The 22,880-nt window shown below is 45.5% G+C and overlaps 1 protein-coding gene across 1 annotated transcript; it reads left to right on the top strand.

Moving 5' to 3' along the window:
- Nucleotides 1-621: 621 nt before the first annotated feature.
- Nucleotides 622-18,840, top strand: LOC141153279 (cytochrome c oxidase subunit 7A1, mitochondrial-like). The gene is made up of 4 exons (XM_073637989.1): nucleotides 622-752; nucleotides 4,648-4,737; nucleotides 6,161-6,245; nucleotides 18,713-18,840. Exons 1-4 carry the CDS (start codon nucleotides 738-740, stop codon nucleotides 18,766-18,768), a joined length of 246 nt encoding a protein of 81 aa, XP_073494090.1. The 5' UTR covers nucleotides 622-737; the 3' UTR covers nucleotides 18,769-18,840.
- The last annotated feature ends 4,040 nt before the right edge of the window (nucleotides 18,841-22,880 follow it).

Below are 22,880 nucleotides of genomic sequence, written 5' to 3'. Positions count from 1 at the left end.
GAACTACGTAAAAAAAATAAAAAAAAATTTCTGAGATTTGTAACGTTTTTACATTATGCCAAGGCTCCTGAGCCTGCACCAAACATGAGGACCCAACAAAGGATGTATTACTACGTTCTATGTTGAGAAGAGTATTGTGTTGTATGTTTTTCTTTTTTTTTTACTTTTCCCCATATTCTGAGGATTTTTTTCATTTCATTTTTTTTTTCAAAATTTTATGCAGACGCACAGTGTACGCTAAGTTTGGAGCATAATTAAAATAACAAGAGAACAAGTGATGGACAGCAGCAACTTCGGATAGAAGACAGATTTTTTTGGAGAGTGGAAGGCGGGATGTCTTCAAATAAAAAAAGATCGCAAATGATGTTGACGTTTTGTTAAGAACATTGGAGGCATACATTAAGCTGGTTATAAGAAGTTAAATCATGCGCCATAAAGAATCTAAAAATCCTTTAATGTCATCTGTGGGGATGGGGCGACATCATGACAGGTGCGATAGTCAGTAGAGTCTAAAACTTTTCGGTAACTTTCTCAGTCCAAGGGTTTTATTTGTTCCCCACGGTCCCCCCCCTCCTGTTACTCCCCCCTTCCAGCGTCACGGTTGCAGAATGTAACATGCAGACGTTTTTGGCTGCTCGGCTACGTCTATTTCTGGCAGGGAAGATCATCTGTGTGCGTCCTTGTCAGATGACCCAGAAAGGACGAGTGAAGCACAGATCAGGGCAACTGTCGGCACCATGAGGAATTACTGGGTAGGTAGAAATCTCCCTTATTGTGACTTGTAGAAGTTACACAAAAGTTGTATCAACCTTTTGTACCATCTTACTAATAGTCTAAAGGCAATCGGAGCAGATTTGCTGCAGACTTTTCACCAGCTTTTTCGCAGCAAAATCTGCTTATCTTACGCGAGGATTTTGCTGCGGATTTTCTTACGGATTTCTTGCAGGTTTGCACTCCATCTACTTAGCTGGTACCGTATTACGCTAATCCATGCGGAAATCCACCGCAGATATGTAATGTATTCTTCCCCTCCCTCCTTTTCTTTGCATAGCCACAAATGGGGAAAATTTATCAAAACTAGAGTTTCATGCACCAAAATCCCCCTGAAGTAAGGTGCGCGGTGAGCAAGCCTCTTTATAAACGGGCCATCTTTGGGCTTTCCGCACGTACATCCATTTGTTGTGGATGGTTGATCACAGCCCCTTCTATTAAGCCCTGCCTGTTTTTATTTAGAAAAGTGTCAAAGTCTTTGCAAAGTTGTAAAAGTTTGCTGGGGAGGGGGTTAACTCAGTTTTCTTTTGGTTTGCCTTGTGGTGATTGTTTTTTCGGGACAAATTCTTTATTTCGGTTCGTGAATTTTGCCAAAATCAAAAATGTTTTTTATTTTTGTCTTTAAAGAAGCACTCCCATCGATATTTTTTATTAAATGTGTGTATACAGTGAGGAAAAAAAGTATTTAGTCAGCCACCAATTGTGCAAGTTCTCCCACTTAAAAAGATGAGAGAGGCCTGTAATTGACATCATAGGTCGACCTCAACTATGAGAGACAAAATGAGAAAACAAATCCTGAAAATCACATTGTCTGATTTGGAATTAATTTTTTTTCAAATTTTTGTGGAAAATAAGTATTTGGTCAATTACAAAAGTTCATCTCAATACTTTGTTAGATATCCTTTGTTGGCAATGACAGAGGTCAAATGTTTTCTGTAAGTCTTCACAAGGTTGCCACACACTGTTGCTGGTCTGTTGCCCCATTCCACCATGCAGATCTCCTCTAGAGCAGTGATGTTTTGGGGCTGTCGCTGGGAATCACGGACTTTCAACTCCCTCCAAAGGTTTTCTATAGGGTTTAGATCTGGAGACTGGCTAGACCACTCCAGGACCTTGAAATGCTTCTTACGAAGCCACTCTTTCGTTGCCCTGGCAGTGTGCTTGGGATCACTGTCATGCTGAAAGACCCAGCCACGTTTCATCTTCAGTGTCCTTGCTGATGGAAGGAGGTTTGCACTCAAAATCTCACGATACAGGGCCCCATTCATTCTTTCATGTACACGGATCAGTCGTCCTGGTACCTTGGCAGAGAAAAAGCCCCAAAGCATGATGTTGCCACCCCCATGCTTCACAGTAGGTATGGTGTTCTTTTGATGCAACTCAGCATTTTTTCTCCTCCAAACACGACGAGTTGTGTTTCTACCAAACAGTTCGACTTTGGTTTCATCTGACCATATGACATTCTCCCAATACTCTTCTGGATCATCCAAATGCTCTCTAGCAAACTTCAGATGGGCCCAGACATATAATGGCTTAAGCAGGGGGACACGTCTGGCACTGCAGGATCTGAGTCCCTGGCGGCGTAGTGTGTTACTGATGGTAGCCTGTGTCCCAGCTCTCTGCAGATCATTCACTAGGTCCCCCCGTGTGGTTCTGGGATTTTTGCTCACCATTCTTGAGATCATTTTGACCCCACGGGGTGACATCTTGTGTGGAGCCCCAGATCGAGGGAGATTATCTGTGGTCTTGTATGTCTTCTATTTTCTAATTATTGCTCCCACAGTTGATTTCTTCACACCAAACTGCTTGCCTATTGCAGATTCAGTCTTCCCAGCCTGGTGCAGGGCTACAAATTTGTTTCTGGTGTCCTTCGACAGCTCTTTGGTCTTCACCATAGTGGAGTTTGGAGTGTGACTATTTGAGGTTGCGGACAGGTGTCTTTTATGCTGATAACAAGTTCAAACAGGTGCCAGTACTACAGGTAATGAGTGGAGAACAGAGAAGCCTCTTAAAGAAGAAGTTACAGGTCTGTGAGATCCAGAAATCTTGCTTGTTTGTAATTGACCAAATACTTATTTTCCACCAAACTTTGAAAAAAAATTCTTTCCAAATCAGACAATGTGATTTTCAGGATTTGTTTTCTCATTTTGTCTCTCAAAGTTGAGGTCGACCTATGATGTCAATTACAGGCCTCTCTCATCTTTTTAAATGAAAAATAGATGAAAAACATCAAAAACTATACAAAAAGGTGCAAATGCAAGAATGAATAGGACCCTTTGACTCAAGAAAACTGAATTGGAGGATGATACATTTTCTCCAAAGGGGCTCACATATCAAAAACGGTCTAGAAAACTATCTAAGCGCTCGGTTTTATTTTTTAAACAGGACAGCAAAGCAGGCTCAGGAGCTAAGCATGCACCTCACATGGCAGGTAGGATAGGTCAACAACGTCTGATTGGTGGCACCTCCATCAAACAGTTGTTCCCGGTGTCAGCCAGAACTGCTCAGTTACGGAGCTGCACAGCTCCGTCGACTGTATAGTGGCCGCGGCCGGGTACTTCACTGTTGATTTGAATTGGAGGAGGTTGTGCAGTACCCAGCCGCGGCCACTATACAGTCGACGGAGCTGTGCTGTACAGCTGAGCAATTCTGGCCGCCGCCAACACCGGAAAGGTGTCGCATCCCCACCAATCAGACATTGATGACCTAAGTATAAGCCGTCAATGTTAAAGTCCTGGAAAACCCCTTTACATACCACTCTCAGTCTCTCACAATGACATTTAAGTGGTGTAATCCTGGTGGGATGCAGGTCTTCAGTGGATTTACGTAGTCGTCAGGGGTTTGCAGAAGGCCCCCGTTGACCCCATTGTGGTAAAGCCAAACCATGGGCTGGCCATCCGGCCTTCATAGGAGACCATCATTTTCAATATTTACTGCAATACTGCCGTTTTATAGTATAAGCAGTCAAACAACCGTATTTTCAAGTTCCCTAGGAAGACTAAAAAATACAAGAAAAAGTTTTAAAAAAAATCATAAAAAATTTTAATTACCTCCATTTAAAAATAATCAAATTTAATAAAATGTTAAGAATTTGGTATCCGTAAAGGTCCTATCTATCAAAATATAAAATTATCTATCCCATAAAATGAACAAATAAATGTAAAGAATGAAAAATTGCCTTTTTTTGCGGTGAGCATGCATTTCAACGCACTTGGTGTTTTCTTGCTGTTTTTCAGTACTTTATATGGTAAAGTGAAAGGTGTCTTTCAAAACAACTCATCCCGAATAAAAAATTGTAATGTGCTGTAGTATTTTATGGATAAAATCCATACAAAAAGTGGAAGGATAGGTTGGCACTCCGCATGTAGTGGTGCTCATGGAGGTCAATACAATGAGAGAAGAAGAAAGGTACCGACACTTACGTGTAGAATAAATCATGTTTAATTCAGCACAAACATCGAAATCCACTTAAACATTTCAGCCCATGCCAGATTATTGGCGAAAGCCAGGGATGAGCTTAATCACTTAATTGGATTTCCATGTGTGTGCTAAATAAAACATGATTTATTCTACACGTGATTGCCAGGACCTTTCCTCTTCTCTCAAAATCCATGCAAAATCTCCACAACAAAACCAAACACTTTAAGGAAATCAAGAGACATGTTATCGTCAGAATCTCTGTGTAGTGCAACCTCAGGCTTTTGACCTTTAACTTCAAGTGATCCCACTTCAATATAGAAGTAACATATTACAAAATATTGGTCACATGAAGATGGTATACTGAAGGCCTCCACAAGAGCCTGGACTTAGTGTTTGTATCTCATGACTTGTGATAATCCATAAGAACTCTGATAGAATTCTTTGAACGCTCTACAGGTTTTGGGTCAGAGGATCTCACGAGCCTTCACCACATCTAGTCGTGCACAGATGCAAAACCGCGTCTTAGAGAAGCAGAAAATATTCCAGGTATTGTTCCTCCAACATTTTTTCAACAGCTCAGTTTTCACTTAATATTGTACAATACAAGGTCATTCACGACTAAGAGTAACGTTCACCGGGCAAAGAAGCTTTCAAACTGATTGCTAGAAACTGAATGTGAATTGATTGATTCTTTGTTAATGGGGCATCATTTTTTATAAACAATTTTCTAATAATTTATTTGAAAGCCAAAGGGACTGTCATGATGTAGCAGCATTGCACCCATGTGTTTGGTGACAGCTACGTGAGGCCCTACCCTTAAATCATTGATGATTTCAATTGATCTCAGCAAAGAATAGGTGTATAACTCTTTCACATTTGAATTCCAACTTTCATGAGGCAAAATGAGAAACCGATTCTTTGCTTTAAGCCACGGCCCCAATATCAGGTCAATATTCAGTCAGTATTTTTTCTTAGGAGTGGGAGACAAAATCAGGAGTGGATGATAAATGCAGAATTGGTGCACTTGTTTCTATTATACTGACCAAATACTGACTAAATACTGCTAGTGGGGCTGTGGCCTTAAACAAAGACAATTCCACAAAATAAACAGAGATGATGCCAGTGACTTGATAGACATGATTCCACCAAGACAGAGGTGATGCCATTAAGAAGACAGAGTTGATGCCACCAAATAGATGGAAGTGATTACACCAAGAAAAAAGAGATAATGCCACCAAGTAGATGTAAATTATTCCACCAAGACTGAGATGATGCCACCAAACAGGCGGAGATAATGCCACCAAGTTGATTGAGATGATTACACCGAGTAGTCAGAGATGATACTACCAAGCAGATCAATATGATTCCACCAAGTTGACCTACACTGAGCAGGCAGAGAGGATACCACCAACTAGATCAAGATGATTCCACCAAGACAGAGATGATGCCACTAAGTAGAGAGATGATGCCACTAAGTAGAGAGATGATGCTACCTAGTAGATCTAGATTACACCAAGTTGACCAGATGATTACTCTAAGTAGGCAGAGAAGATAAGATACCAACAAATAGATTGAGATGATTCCACCAAGACAGATATGATGCCCCCAAGTAGAGAGATTATGCCACCTAGTAGATCTAGATTATTACACCAAGTAGACGGAGATGATGCTACCAAGACAGATCACTAGGTTTCCACAAACTAAGCAGAGATGATGCTTCTGAGATGATTCCACCAGGAAAACAGAACAGAGATGATGCCATTAAGTAAAATTGAGATAATTCCTTCAAATAGATTGAGATGCCATAAAATTCACAGAGGTCAGGCTACTAAGTAAATTGAGATGATTTCACCAAATAGATAATCTCTGTTTACTTAGTGGAATAATTTTGATGTTGCCAAATTATCACTTGATCACTGTATATTTCTAATACACAGAGTACACTTAATGATTTCCTTGCCTTTTCTAGGCTGACAATGACTTGCCGGTTCACCTGAAAGGAGGTTCAGGAGATCTCATCCTCTACCGAATCACAATGGGCATCACCATTGCAGGTATACAGTATAAGAAGTTGACGCGCCCCCTGGGCCGTGTGTGGGGGAATACCCGGAGCCGTGTCTCTGTGTAATGCTGGGGGTTGTAGTCTCCGTGGCGGCAACCTGGTCCCGTGGCTCAGGGTGGTCTAACCAGTGGCGGATCTGTTTATTTGGTTTTTAATGTTTAAATGTCCGACTACACCACCCGTGGATTGCGGTCACTGAGAACCGCCGCTGCGGGGCAGACCACTGAGGCTGATGTTGTGTGCGCAACAGAGGGTAGTATAACTCCCCATGGGAGGAGTATAGACTCAGGGCAGCGTGTGTAGATGGTGAGGGTTGTTGTGCATGGGCGCAGCAGAAATGACTCAGAGTCCATGCAGTGCAGTTCAGGGTCTTTACTGTTGGTAATGGAGAAGTCCCTGCCGGGAGTACTGGCTAATATTAGAGACCTGGTCAGTCTGTGAGCGAACAAGAGTCCCCCTGGCCAGGTGGAGATGTAGGCCTTCCCGTCTGACTGCACTCTTCCTGGCTACCCTGCTGTAGTCGTGTAGTAGCCCACGTCCCTGAGTGTACCGTGTGGGGCTCACCCGTATGGCTGGTGACTTGGGGCCTTTGGTTCCTTCCGCTCCTCGATGGCTGTGCCGGTGCCTTGCGTGTGACTGAGCCTCCAGGCTTTCTACGGCCAGAGGACCTGAAATCCCCTGCCAGGTGGTTTCTGCTGCTGAATGTGAATATCCCCACAGCCTCGGACTCCGGTGTCCGGTTCTCTGCGTCTTCTTGCAGGATGAGCTCTATCAGCTCCAATCCCTGGCCTTCAGCTCCTGGCTCCTACAGAGCTCCTTGCTGCTGCTCTGTCCCTTCCTCTGGAACTAGACTGTCTAACCCCGCCCCAGATCCAGTTTATAAAGGGCAGGTTCCTCCCCTCCCTGGACTGGGGCAGGAGGCGTGGCATGCAATAATGCTCCTGACCAGGAAAACCCATGCTCGCTCTCAGACATGGTATTTCTACCACTGTGGCAACTAGACCCCTGGGGTGCCACATTCCCCCCTGGTAAATTTTAGTACTCCGGGACTAAACACATTTTATGAAAATATACATAACAGGGTATAAGCAATAACACATCAACATATGTACAAGGAGTTCAGTCTGTATAGGTCACGGCGCTTCCGTAACCAGGTGTCCATGTCACCCAAGATGTATTTTGAGGGACCCGTCCCAAACCCTCCACGTAGGCCCTGGGGTGGCTACAGGGCATAGATGATCCGGCGTTGGACCACGTCTTCAGCCACCTCCACGGATTTTTGTTCTGTGGTCGGGCACAAAAGGGGCACTTAACAGGTGCAACTATTTACAAGGTACAGTTCCGGTTATTCATTGTCCATAACCTGTCAGTCCATAAACCCTGTCGGGTAACTTGAGAAACATAATTAGTATTCATGCAACAAACATAAAACAATTCAACATTTGCAATATACAGGTATATATCCTAGATTCTCCAACGAGCGGGCATCTGACCTCTAGTGCTTCTGGTGGACCTACGTAACACACTATCTGGTGGTGTTCTTTCTGGGTCCCCTGTTTCTACCCCTTGTGTAGTGGGCTCACTAGTGTCTGCACTACAGGTGTTTGGAGATGTTATGGGTAGGTTCAGCAGCTTTCTGCGTACTCTTTGGCTTACCACAGGCACGGCAGGCTCACTACTAGCAGAGGGTTGATTCTCCTGGGCTGCTGGTATGGAATCTTCTGCCTCCGGGGCCGGTTGCTCTCCCAACACTACTTGCTCTTCTGTAGGCCCTTGAGGGGCTGGCTGGAGAAAGGTAAGGACGGGTACCACAATAGCGTTGTTAATTTGTGTCCAGGACCGGGGAAATTCTCAGAGTACTGTACTGACCATTTCTTCCCTTACCTCTGCGGGTTGAGGGCTATCTTGGTCTTCATCAGTGCTTTGCAGCTGCTCGGGACACTTCTTCAGGTGGTCTCTGGAGACAGTGGCTGTGATCTCTCCTCCATCCTTACTGATAACGCATACTTTCGGATTTTCATGACTTGAAGGCAGTACTGTGTACGGTTCTTTCTCCCACTGGTCATCCAACTTATGGAGCCGCCTCTTCCTCTTCAAGACCTCCAGGTGCAAGGGGAACAGCAGGAGCATGCCGGTTGTAAGTCCTCTCTTGCCTTTCTCTTGCTTGAGACAGACTTCTCTCAACACTCTCCTGTACTTTCCGGTACTGCTGCTGCCGTTCTGTATCCCAGTCTGCCTCTGGCGAGGTGTCCTCGGGTGTCAGGACTCCCATATCCAGGTCAATAGGCAGCTTAGCAGGTCTTGCTCTCATTAGGTAAGCCGGGGTGCAGTTTGTGGAATTTACTGGGATGTGGTTATACAAGTCCACCAGATCAGGCAGTTTTTCAGGCCACAGACTGCGTTCTTCCAGGGGCAACGTTTTCAGCAAGTCTATCACCACCTGGTTCATCTTCTCGCACAATCCGTTGGTTTGGGAGTGATAGGGCGTTGTCTTTATCTTCTTGCAGCCATACAGGTTGCAGAACTCCTGGAAGACCTCCGCTTCGAAGGCTGGACCTTGGTCAGTCAACACTTGGTCCGGATACCCGTGTGGACGGCAGAAGTGCTGCTGGTAGGCTCTAGCTGCTGTCTGAGCCGTTAAGTCCTTGACAGGGACCACCACCAGGAACCGGGAGTAGTGGTCTACGATGGTGAGGGCGTAGACGTACCCGGACCTACTTGGAGCCAGCTTCACATGGTCCAGGGCTACCAGTTCTAGTGGCTGCTTGGTGATGATGGGCTGCAGGGGAGTCTTCTGGCTGGCACGGTCCTTTCTTCTCAGTTTGCACGGGCCGCAGTCTCTGCACCATCTCTCAATGGCCCCTCTCATGCCTACCCAGAAGAACCGTTCAGGCAACAGGAACTCCAGCTTCTTCCACCCAAAGTGCCCTGCTCCGTCGTGGTATGCCTCCAAGACCATAGCCGTGTCTCATCTCGGGACCACTACCTGTCAGATCAGTTCATGTGTCCGGGAGTTGACAATTCTCTGGCACAGCTTCCCCTTGTAGAGAAACAGTTTACTCTTCTCCTTCCACAGCTGTTTGGTCTCTTCCGGAGCGTCTGGGTCAAGGTGGGCATCAGCCTGTGTCAGCATCTCTTTTACCAGGCAGACTGCTGGATCACTGTCTTGCGTCTCCCCCCAGCTGTAGTGGGGTAAGGGATTGAACGTGGCAGAGTGCTTGTCCCTTACACAGTGGGAACACTGGGTAATCCCATGACGGTGGAACGCAGGGAGTTCAATCTCTTCCCGTTCTTCTGGATCTTCTCCTCCGTCCGGCAAGTTCGGCATCCTGGACAGGGCTTCTGCTTTGGCATTTGTGCGTCCCGCCCGGTATTTGATGGTAAACTCATAGTTGGACAGTCGGGCCATCCATCTTTGCTCCAGGGCACCAAGTCTTGCAGTGTCCAGGTGTGTCAACGGGTTGTTGTCCGTGTACACAGTGAACTTGGCAGAGGCAAGGTAATGTTTGAAACGCTCCGTCATTGCCCACACCACTGCCAGGAACTCTAGCTTGAAGGAGCTATAATTCTCAGGGTTTCTCTCTGTGGGCCGTAGTTTTCGGCTGGCGTAAGAAATTACCTGCTCTCTGCCCTGCTGGATCTGGGATAGTACGGCTCCTAGCCCCACGTTACTGGCGTCTGTATGGAGGATGAAAGGCTGGCCGTAATCAGGGTAAGCCAGGACCTCATCCCCCGTGAGGGCCATCTTCAGCTGGCGGAATGACTCCTCTTCCAGCTTGTCCCACCTGAAGGGCGGCTTCTGATTCTTGGTCTTTGACTGACCCAACAGGAGGTTTTGCATAGGGGCTGCCATTTTGGTGAACCCGGGGATGAATCTTCGGTAGTAGCCTACCAACCCGAGGAACTGCCGCACTTCCTTTATGCTGGAGGGTCTTGGCCAGTCCTTAATCACTGTGATCTTATCAGGGTCTGGAGCTACTCCATCAGCACTCACCACGTGTCCCAGGTACTGTACCTTTGGTTTCAGTAGATGACACTTGGAGGGTTTCACCTTTAGGCCGTAGCCTGCCAGGGCGTCAAACACCTCTGCCACCTGTTTCAGATGGTCCTCATATGTTTTGGAATACACGATGATATCGTCCAGGTATAGCAGGACCGTCTCGAAATTCCTGTGCCCCAAGCAGCACTCCATCAACCGCTGGAAGGTTCCTGGTGCGTTGCAGAGCCCGAACGGCATACAGTTGAATTCGCTGAGACCCATCGGGGTGGTGAACGCGGTCTTCTCCTTGTCTGCCTCTGCTACAGGAACCTGCCAGTACCCGCTAGTAAGATCCAAAGTGGAGAAGAAGTTAGCAGACTTTAATGCAGCTAAAGATTCCTCTATCCTAGGTAACGGGTACGCATCTTTGTTCGTGATACGGTTGACCTTTCTGTAATCTACACACATTCTCATGGTGCCATCTTTCTTTTTCACAAGAACTAGTGGAGCTGCCCAGGGGCTACAGCTGTCCCTGATTACCCCAGCCTCCCTCATTTCTCGCAACATTCCCTTGGCATTCTGATAGTGTGCAGGGGGTACAGGTCGGTATCTTTCCTTTATGGGTGGATGGTCTCCCGTGGGGATGTGGTGTTCTACCCCCTTTACTTGCCCAAAGTCTAGCGGGTGTTTGCTAAAGACTCTTTCGTACTCCTGCACCACCCGGTAGACTCCCTGTTTTTGGTGTGAGGGAGTGGAGTCGGTGCCCACATGCATCATCTGACACCAATCCTCCATTTGTTTCTTGGAGCCGTTACCCTCCTCTGGTTGAGATGGAGGCAAGGGTTCCATGGCCTTTACAGAGTTTTGGTTAACGGTGAACAATCTGGCTAGAGTGGCATACCGGGGCAAGTATAGTTCTCTTTCCCCAATGTTTAGGATGCGGACGGGTACCCTCCCATGGCGTACATCGACCACCCCCCGTGCTGTCAAAATGGTGGGCCTACTGTCTGAGTAGACGGGTTCTACCATGGCTTGATAGTCCCTTCCTCTTAACCCGATTGCAGTCCGGCACCAGATCATCATCTCACTTTTTGGGGGCATGGCGATAGGGAACGGGTCACTCATCCTAACACTACCAATCTCACCACCAGACAGTTCTACCTGTTGCCTTTTCATCAGGGCTCTGATCTCTTTTTGTAGGACACGCTGCTGGCTGGAGCTGGCGTTCACCGCAACCTGCTGTAATATGACAATTATCTCTGCAAGGCAATTTTCAATAACATTAGTACCCAAGGTTATCTTAGGGTGGCTTTCACGACGGTCAATGTCCACAATAATCAGTCCTTGCACTGGCAGTTCAACTTTACCAATTTTTATGGTCACCTCCTTGAATCCCACCTGCGGCACGGGCTGACCATTGCTTGCGATGATGCTCAAATCGTCATCTGGGTAGCGGGTAATATCTGAGTCATTCCAGTACCACTTAAAAAGCACATAGGGGGTGGTGGTTACCTGTGACCCGGTGTCCAGTAGCGCACTCATAGGAATGCCATCCAGCACCACAGGCAAGACCGGTCATCCCCCTACGTACTTATCACGCCAGCTTGATGGGCCTGATGGTCTTATGCCTGGGGGTCGGCCCTCTGCCCAAGGTTGGGCCCGTTTAAATAACAGTACCTTGCCATATGTCCTGGTTGGTTGCAGCAGCGGCAGATGGGCTGTCCGTCCTGGTCGTAGCGGTCGCTGGGTCTTCCTCTGGACGATGGGATCCTCCTCTGTCGGCGCCAAGGGACGTCCTCCGGACTGGAAGCCAGCTGGATCTTTCCTGGAGGGGACACCTGTAAAGACTGCACAGTTCTGGTTAGCGCGGCAACGCTTTTGGTCAGCTCTTGGACCTGATGGTGCAGGTCTGCAGCCGGGGCTTTGTCCAAAGCCTGTGCATCAGCTCCCACAGGCTCTGCAGACAAGGGCACCGCCTCCTGGTAATAGGTAATAGCAGGGCGCCTGTGGTTTACAGCACCACCTGGTGCCGGTTCCCGGAGCACCCGTATGGCCCTGTCTTTAAACTGCGCAAAGTCCAAATCAGGGTTCTGCAAGGCCATTACACGCAACTGGGTTCGGTGGGCGCTGGAATGTAGACCCTCAATGAACTGTTCAGTCAACAGCTTATCCTCATTCCGCACGCTGTCAGGGTCTGCCTGCTTAATGGCTCTCAGGGCCTCCTGCAAATTCAAAGCATAGTCCCGTATACTGTCTTGTGCCCTCTGTTTGCATCCATAAAATCTTAGCTTGATCTCTGCTGAGGTGCGGGTATCAAAAGTGTCCTTTAGACGGGCCAGTAATTCCTTTACAGTCCCCTTTTCCCTGGCTGACCAGGACTTCACTTCTCTTTGGGCTGCTCCGATTAACTGGCCTATCAGGATGCTCACTTTTTGTTCCTCGGACGGGGGTATACTTTGAAGAGGCTATACAGTCTTTCTTTAAAGTCGCTCGGGGTATGCAACTCCCCTGAGTACTGGGGTAACCATGCCGCTCCGGGGATGTACGGCATCATGAACGGCATCACTGCGGCAGCAGCCGCGCTGGCGGTGGGAGCTCCCTCCATTCCTGGTGTCTTCCTCCCCCCTAGTTAACCGTGGCATACCTTCCGTTGCTTCCTCTCCGTAGGCCGCGGCTCCGCAGGCGATCGTCGGGGTCGAGGACCTTGCGTCGCACGCTGGTGACGTTGGCGTCCGCTGGGCTCCTTCCAGGACCTTGCGCAGCGTCAGTACGTAAGGCGGGGCTTCAGCTCTCGCACGCTTTTGACATCCACGCCCGTCTTCTTCCCGCGCGGCGTCCCGAAAATGGTGCCCAATGGCGGGAAAATGGCTGCGGATGGCGGGAAAACGGCTGCGGATGGCGGGAAACTTCACCATGGTAAGTATCACAGTCTTTCTCCAGGCACGCAGTACCCGGTGGTTGCGGGCACGAAATCCTGCCGACTACGCCAAAGTTGATGCGCTCCCTGGGCCGTTTGTGGGGGAATACCCGGAGCCAGGTCTCTGTGTAATGCTGGGGGTTGTAGTCTCCGTGGCGGCGACCCGGTCCCGTGGCTCAGGGTGGTCTAACCAGTGGCGGATCTGTTTATTTGGTTTTTAATGTTTAAATGTCCGACTACGCCACCCGTGGATTGCGGTCACTGAGAACCGCCGCTGCGGGGCAGACCGCTGAGGCTGATGTTGTGTGCGCAGCAGAGGGTAGTATAACTCCCCACGGGAGGAGTATAGCCTCAGGGCAGCGTGTGTAGATGGTGAGGGTTGTGGTGCATGGGCGCAGCAGAAATGACTCAGAGTCCATGCAGTGCAGTTCAGGGTGTTTACTGTTGGTAATGGAGAAGGCCCTGTCAGGAGTACTGGCTAACATTAGAAGCCTGGTCAGTCTGTGAGCGAACAAGAGTCCCCCTGGCCAGGTGGAGGTGTAGGCCTTCCCATCTGACTGCACTCTTCTTGGCTACCCTGCTGTAGTCGTGTAGTAGCCCACGTCCCTGAGTGTACCGTGTGGTGCTCATCCGTATGGCTGGTGACTTTGGGCCTTTGGTTCCTTCCGCTCCTCGATGGCGGTGCCGGTCCCTTGCGTGTGACTGAGCCTCTGGCCTTTCTACGGCCAGAGGGCCTGAAATCCCCTGCCAGGTGGTTTCTGCTGCTGGATGTGAATATCCCCACAGCCTCGGACTCCGGTGTCCGGTTCTCTGCGTCTTCTGCCAGGATGAGCTCTATCAGCTCCAATCCCTGGCCTTCAGCTCCTGGCTCCTACAGAGCTCCTTGCTGCTGCCCCTTCCTCTGGAACTAGACTGTCTAACCCCGCCCCAGATCCAGTTTATAAAGGGCAGGTTCCTCCCCTCCCTGGACTGGGGCAGGAGGCGTGGCATGCAATATTGCTCCTGACCAGGAAAACCCATGCTCGCTCTCAGACATGGTATTTCTACCACTGTGGCAACCAGACCCCTGGGGTGCCACACAATGACTAAAGATTAGGCCCGATATGGAATTTAGCAGCCACTGCACAAATATTTAATTTCTCTGATTATAATTTCACAGATTTATGATTAATTGGGCACAAATTCCAACAGACACTCTCCAAAATTTTGGGGAATGTCTTCAATGAATAATGACGACTGTTAAAGCAACTAAAGGGGATCCAACTTCATATTAATCCCCGCTATCTTTAAATAGTATGTCCATCAGGCCCACATTGCCGTGATGGTCGGGTGTCCACATACTTTTGGATGATTTATAGTTAATTTTTCACCTAAATTCTGATATTTATGGCAAAGTATTTGGTGCCAATTGTGTCAAATATATTTATTAAATAAGAATAAGAGTACCCCGTACAAGTCAGATTAGGCAATCTGAATTTGCAACACATTTAAGAAATGTTGCACTGTTTTTTTCTACTAAAATTAGTTGGTTATAATTTGCAAAAATTCTAATTGGACAAAGCTTGGCACATTTTATCATGTGCTAAATTTCATAAATTCCATGTGCTATTATCAAATCTACAGTGGGTATGGAAAGTCTTCAGACCCCTTTAAATTTTTCATTCATTGTTTCATTGCAGCCATTTGGTAAATTCGAAAAAGTTAATTTTTTTCTCATTATAGTACACTCTGCACCCCATCTTGACTGAAAAAGACAGAAATCTAGACATTTTTGCAAATTTATTAAAAAAGAAAAACTGAAATATCACATGGTCATAAGTATTCAGACCCTTTGCTCAGACACTCATATTTAAGTCACATGCTGTCCATTTCCTTGTGATCCTCCTTAAGATGGTTCTACTCCTACATTTCTGTTTTTTTTCAGTCATCATGGGGTGCAGAGTGTACATTAATGAGAAAAAAATGAACTTTTTAGAATTTACCAAATGGCTGCAATGAAACAAAGAGTGAAAAATTTAAAGGGGTCTGAATACTTTCCGTACCCACTGTATATAAAACATAGAAGTATAGGAGGTTTTATTATAAACTATTAAGCTACACCAAATGTATTAATAAATTTGTCACATCTTAAGATATTATGTTTCTGTCAAAAAATGTTTCTCCACTTCTTACTCTACTGTCTTACTAAAGTAAGTTTGCACTTTTGGGGGGGCAAGGGGGCTTTTATAAAAAGTTAAAATTCATGAACCTGGCCAAAATGTAAAATAAATCTGCACTATAATGCATCAAAGATTAAATATCATCATTCTCATCACATGGTGGTATGAGAATTAAGAAATTAAGAAGGAAACTTTTAGTTTTACTAAAATAATTGATATAAAAAAAATTGAAATCTTGTAATTATCACACTGACAACCAAGTCTAAAATTAGACGCACACTTCTTGTTCTATACAGATGACTGTTTAGTAGTCTTATTATCATCACAGACAGGATTACAATAAAAGACAACAAATCTATATACAGTAGATAACACAGGATCCACCATTCATAATAGGTGATATCACAGCTCACCTCCTCCTCCTCCTGTACAATGACTGATAACACCTCTATATACAGTAGATAACACAGGATCCACCATTCACAATAGGTGATGTCATAGCTCACCTCCTCCTCCTGTACAATGACTGATAACACCTCTATATACAGTAGATAACACAGGATCCACCATTCACAATAAGTGATGTCACAGCTGACCTCCTCCCCCTCCTGTATAATGACTGATAACACCTCTATATATAGTAGATAACACAGGATTCACCATTCACAATAGGTGATGTCACAGCTGACCTCCTCCCCCTCCTGTATAATGACGGATAACACCTCTATATACAGTAGATAACACAGGATTCACCATTCACAATAGGTGATGTCACAGCTGACCTCCTCCCCCTCCTGTATAATGACGGATAACACCTCTATATATAGTAGATAAGACAGGATCCACCATTCACAATAGGTGATGTCACAGCTCACCTCCTCCTCCTGTACAATGGCTGATAACACCTATACTACAGTAGATAACACAGGATCCACCATTCACAATAGATGATGTCACAGCTCACCTCCTCCCCCTCCTGTATAATGACTGATAACACCTCTATATACAGTAGATAACACAGGATCCACCATTCACAATAGGTGATGTCACAGCTCACCTCCTCCCCCTTCTGTATAATGACTGATAACACCTCTACATACAGCAGCTAACATAGGATCCACCATTCACAATGGGTGGTCACAGCTCACATCGCCCTCCTGTACAATGACTGATAATGATGGATTACACAGGATCCATCATTCACAAAAGGTGATGGCACAGCTTACATCCTCAGTCTAATATTAGGCCAAATGGCCAATGTAAAAATTACAAGTTTGTAAAATAATTACATTAATATAAAAAGGCCATTCTCTTTAATGCCTCCGGAGTAATGGCTAGAGTGTAATTATGGGGTCACTTACTTTCCACCACAAGCCAAAACGTTTGTGTGGAGGATGCAATGTAACTGGTACTTGCAAGAATCACACATGAGCCAGCCACGGGTACTCGTCATCCTCATGACATATTGTCACATGACACGTTATGTCTATTCCCTCACATCTCCTCCATTCCCTTTCCCCGGCTGTCACCACTCACCTAACTAAAATATTTAATCTCTTTCTCATCTGGTATCTTTCCCTTCTTGTGTAAACACTCCATCATACATCCATTACATGAAAAAAAACATCCCACGACCAGACTGCGCTGCTAACTACAGACCTGTCTCCAATCTTCCCTTCATCTCCAAACTCCTGGAACGCCTGGTCCTTTCCCGTCTAATCCGCTATCTCTCAGATAACTCTCTTCTCGACCCTTTACAATCTGGTTTCTGCTTTTTACACTCCACTGAAACTGCCCTCACTAAAGTCTCTAACGATCTACTAACAGCTAAATCTAATGGTCACTACTCCCTGCTGATTCTCCTGGATCTCTCTGCAGCATTTGACACTGTGGATCACCAGCTCCTCCTCACTATGCTCCGCACTATTGGCCTCAAGGACACTGTTCTCTCTTGGTTCTCCTCCTATCTCTCTGACCGCTCCTTCTCTGTGTCTTTCGCCGGCATCTCTTCCTCTCCTTTTCCCCTTACTGTCAGGGTTCCTCAATGATCGGTCCTAGGCCCCCTCCTTTTCTCTCTATTCACTGCCCCTATTGGACAAACAATCAGTAGAATCGGTTTTCAGTACCATCTCTATGCTGATTACACCCAATTATACACCTCTGCTCCGGACATCACCCCTGAATTACTACAAAATACCAGTGATTGTCTTTCTGCTGTGTCTAACATTATGTCCTCCCTCTGTCTAAAACTGAATCTGTCAAAAACTGAACTCCTTGTGTTTCCTGCCTCCACTAACCTACCTGTGCCCGATATTGCCACTTCCGTGTGTGGCTCCACCATTACTCCCCAGCAACAAGCCCGCTGTCTTGGGGTCATACTTGATTCAGATCTTTCTTTCACTTCCCACATCCAGTCACTCGCTCTCTCATGTCACATAAACACGAAAAACATCATCTCTAGAATTTGACCTTTCCTTATCTTTGACTCGGCAAAAACTCTTACTGTTGCTCTTATTCATTCTTGTCTGGACTATTGCAACTCTCTACTAATCGATCTCACTCTTACTAAACTCTCCCCTTTCCAATCTGTCCTGAATGCAGCAGCCAGGATCATATTCCTCTCCAACCACTACACCGATGCCTCCACCCTGTGCCAGTTAATGCACTGGTTGCCTATCTGCTACAGGGTCCAATATAAACTCATCACTCTCAACCACAAAGCTCTCAATGTTTCAGCACCACCCTACATCTCCTCCCTCATCTCAGTCTACCACCCTACCGGTGCCCTCCGTTCTGCTAATGCCCTAAGACTAACATCCTCAATAATACGAACCTCCCACTCCGGTTTCCAAGACTTCTCGCAAGCTGCACCAATACTCTGGAATGCTCTACCCAGGAAAATTCGATTAATTTCCAATATTCACAGTTTTAAGAGTGGCCTAAAAATGCATTTCTTTAGACTGGCCTATCGACTTATCTCACTTATCTAACTAGCCGCGTTTTGCCCATACAAAAATGTCCTCAGAATCTGGTCCTTTGTAGGATCTGTTCACACATCCTCCACTCACTTATTAGCCCTCTGTATCTGTACTGATACTGCCTGGTGTCTCGTTCATGGAGTGTTATGTGAATCCACTTACGTATTTTATTAATGGCGAGACAATTAAAAGCATTTTTTACCACTCACTTTTCGTGTTACCCTTATTTCCTCATAGATTGTAGCTTGTGAGCAGCAGGGCCCTAACTCCTTTTGGTATCTGAGTTATGTGTTATTCTTTAATGTCTTTTTGCCTGTACAAGCTCCCTTTAAAACGTAAAGTTCTGTGGAATATGTTGGCGTTATAAAAATTGAAACTATATTATGTGATGGCTGCAGTATACCAATAAAACTCTTTGTATTGCAGGGAGCCTCCTGGCCCTTGGTAATATTGCCATGGCATCTTTACCGCAGAAGAAGTGACTGTAACGAGAACTTCAGCAACATTCGAGAGCCTGATAGAGAATTATGTTTCATTAAAAGCTTTAATGTGTTCCCCATTTGTCACTGTCGTCCATGTAAGACGATTCATTATTTATTCTACAAAATCAGAAAAATGGACATTACCCAGGAATATGAAAAAATGCAAGAGCGCAATAGGGTCTTATCCAACGTAAATAATTGGTAAAGAAGTAACAGAACCGCTCACCTAAAAGGTTTGTGTGAGACACAACATCTAAAAAGCTTGGAATCCAGATGCTGCAGCTTCCTGGGGATAAGTCAGAAATAGGTGCTGGAAACGGAAGTTGTTCTGCACTCTCTGGAGTCATGACAAACCAGTGGTAAGGATAAAAATGTAGGTTTATTGTCTACGCATTTCAGAGTCCACCGACACCTTCCTCAGGACAACCATACATACAGATGTATGGTTGTCCTGAGGAAGGAGTCTGTGGACTCTGAAACACGTAGACAATAAACCTACATTTTTATCCTTACTATGTATGGCTGTCCTGAGGAAGGAGTCAGTGGACTCTGAAACATGTAGACAATAAACCTACATTTTTATCCTTACTATGTATCGTTGTCCTGAGGAAGGAGTCTGTGGACTCTGAAACACGTAGACAATAAACCTACATTTTTATACTTACTATGTATGGTTGTCCTGAGGAAGGATTCAGTGGACTCTGAAATATGTAGACAATATACCTACATTTTTATCCTTACTATGTGTGGTTGTCCTGAGGAAGGAGTTAGTGGACTCTGAAACATGTAGACAATAAACCTACATTTTTATCCTTATTATGTATTGTTGTCCTGAGGAAGGAGTCGGTGGACTCTGAAACACGTAGACAATAAACCTACATTTTTATCCTTACTATGTATGGTTGTCCTGAGGAAGGAGTCAGTGGACTCTGAAATATGTAGACAATAAACCTACATTTTTATCCTTACTATGTATGGTTGTCCTGAGGAAGGAGTCTGTGGACTCTGAAACACGTAGACAATATACCTACATTTTTATCCTTACTATGTGTGGTTGTCCTGAGGAAGGAGTCGGTGGACTCTGAATTATGTAGACAATAAACCTACATTTTTATCCTTACTAATGGTTTGTCGTGACTCCAGAGAGCGAAGAACAACTTCCATTCCCGGCACCTATTTCTGACATTACCCAGGACTGACACATCTACAAAGATACCAAATCCCTGCAACTTTCCGAGCAAAGCGCCTGATCATTTCTACCAAGCAGCAGAAGTTACAAGGTTTTTTAAAGTCAGCCCATCATGGCGGGTAAATTGGTGACACCAGTGGTGGTCAACGAGCTGCAAACCGCTGAGGGACCTACCTTCTCAAGAAAGAGAAAGCCTCAGTCATTATCAACTCAAGAAAGTGATTTAAAGAGTAATCATCATTTTATTTTTTTTATTTCATAAATCAATAGAACACATGAAATTAAGCAACTTTGTAATATATCTGATCAGAGAAATCTGCTTCTTTCTCCTTCTAGACTGATATTACACTCTCAAAATTCTCAATTGAAAGCTAAAATGTGTCTTCAGCAAATACAGATTCAGGAGAAAACAGTTGGTGCTCATACAGTTTTATGGAACTTGTAGTAGGATGACGGCCGGCCTCTAACTCCTCCTCCCTCCGTAGAATTGTAAAGGCACCAACTGTCATCTCCTATCTCAGTAATGGGAAAATACCTCTTCACTGAATACAAATTTTACCCGATGATTTGAGAGTGAACAATCAGTCCTGGAGGAAAAAGAAGCGGATTTCTCTGATAAGATATATTACAGAGTTTCTTATTTTCATATCTACTATTGATTTATGAAATAAAAATTAAAGTGACTGTTAGTCTTTAGGACTTGTCAGCCAGTCAAGGAAACTGCTGACCCTTAGGATATTAGAAGTTATATATGCCTCACCCAGGACTCAAACTCACAAATTACAGTGTTACACCATGCTTCCCAATGCGACAACCACTGAACTGCAGCACATAATGATAATGGTAGGAGATTTTGGTTATCTTGACTCTACATTGACATGAGTCCAGTAGCAGAGTATATAGCTCCATAGAAATACATTGTATATATAACAATGTATTTTTATGGTGGCTGTATACTGAGGTGAAGACAAATATTTTTCTTGTTCCTATAAGGCTATGAGCCGAAGCTCCGTAATGGCAGCGTTTTGGACGCCGCTCACCTCTGCTGCATCCAAAGCGCTGCGTTCTACATTAGAAGCACAGTGGATGGATTTATAGAAATCCCATGCCCACTGTGCTTCTGTTTGACGCTGCGTAAACTCACCCGCGGCGCAGATTTAGAAGCCACAGCACGTCAATTTCTGTTGCGGAGATGCTGGTCTCCACTATGAAATTTCCACACTAGAATGTCATTAGATGCGGTAACTCCGCATGGTTCAGTGAACACATGTGGATTTACCTGCGTGGTTAGAACGCAGCGCTTTGGACGCAGCGAGAATACGCTGCGTCCAAAGCGCTGCTCTTCCTGATTATGTTGGTAATGTAGCCTAAAAGTATTCAAAATAATAAACAATTAAAAATTCTTTTTTTTTTTAGTGTCTACTCAGGTCTTTAGCTCACAACCTTCACATTACAGATAGATGGGAGCCTTAGTGTGCTGAGCCACAAACTCCAGTGGTGTAATGAGGAGGATTCCATGTACTTGATCTGTACTGCAGACTCTGACTATATGCTGATAGGAATACACTGCTGTGTGCAATGTATGGATTTTTATTCTACAGGGAGACCGGGTATTTGCCCACGATGTGTACCAGCCTGGAGCCCCGACACTGCGGAATAGCCGCCACCGGCTTTCGCTCAATATGCAAATGAGCGGCGCCATTTTAATTTTTTTTTTCACCTGCAGACTTACGTCATAGATGTTAGGTCTATTGGGAAAGTCCACATGCGGATCCGCAAGAGACATTGACATGCTGCAGTCTGGAAAGACGCACCATGCAAGGCTGGACTGGCCATCTGGCAATTCTGGCAAATGCCAGATGGGCTGGTGACAGCATCTCCTTCACTCCTGGGATGGACATGCAAACCTTCTCCTGGTGCCCCATTTTTTTATTTAGAGTCCTGCGCTGCACGGGGATTAACTCCATTGGTGACTTGACCTCCGCTTCTTCCTATCCACATTCAGTACATGAAGGAGGAAGGAGGGCACGACGCCAATGCAGCCAGTCAGCTTAAAGGGGTTGTCCGGTCTGAAATGAAAACTCTCCTCGCTTTTGGACAAATCCAGACATGCAGAGAAAGTGAGAGCTGCGTCTGCTTTTTCACCTCCTTCGGATGTCAGTTATGTCCAAAGGAAGTAAAGTGAAGAAGCCGCTGAATTGCTTCAGGGATCACCTGAAATGGCGTCGGCACCAGAGGGGAGTATAAGTGTTATTTTTTCAATCTGAGGAATAAAAATAATAGTGATTGAGAAGGGGTTGTCCGAGTAGTGGACAAACCCTTTAATCATCATTTATCATCATTCAATATGCAACAAAAAAAAGGGGCTAATGAAAATGTAAAAAAAAGGAGCAATACAGTCATGGGGGCAGCTTAGGGAGTTAGAGCAGCTGATAAGTTCCCTTTAATGGTACATTTAGGTGCAGTCAATGCACCTTGAAGCGGTAGTCCGAAGCAAATAATGATTTTCATCCTTAATTATTATTTATTGTAATATCATTTCTAATATGCTTTAATTAGAAAGTCTTTATCATTCCCTTTCTAATCTAACTGATTTAGTTATTTTTTTTATCTATTTCCTCTTTGAGACTTCCGTTGGAAAATCCCCATTGCATGCTGGGATAATCAAACGAGTCTCCTGATGACTGTGACGACTCAGGTCAGAGGGCGCAATGACGTCTTTCCAGCGCGCCCTCTGCTGAGCAGTCACAGTGCGGCAGAGAGCGGGAAGACGGCGACGCTGAGGAGTCCGGAGCAGCGGCAGTGAGGAGAGGTGCGTATTTGAATTTTTAATGTATGTAGGCATGGAGCGTTATATAGGGCCCATTATGTAGGGAGCATTATATGGGGTCCATTATTCTGTATGGAGCATTATAGGAGGTCC

The sequence above is a fragment of the Phyllobates terribilis genome, unplaced genomic scaffold (assembly GCF_046119375.1).
Source record: "Phyllobates terribilis strain yellow unplaced genomic scaffold, ASM4611937v1 Scaffold_7__3_contigs__length_470593459, whole genome shotgun sequence".
In the NCBI taxonomy this organism is placed as follows: Eukaryota; Metazoa; Chordata; class Amphibia; order Anura; family Dendrobatidae; genus Phyllobates; species Phyllobates terribilis.
This window is presented reverse-complemented; position numbering and strand designations above follow the sequence as displayed.

Excerpts from the sequence above, each read along its gene's own strand:
- LOC141153279 (XM_073637989.1), top strand. Across the intron at positions 4,738-6,160 it reads AGAAGCAGAAAATATTCCAG|GCTGACAATGACTTGCCGGT; the intron begins GTATTGTTCCTC and ends TGCCTTTTCTAG. Across the intron at positions 6,246-18,712 it reads AATGGGCATCACCATTGCAG|GGAGCCTCCTGGCCCTTGGT; the intron begins GTATACAGTATA and ends TTTGTATTGCAG.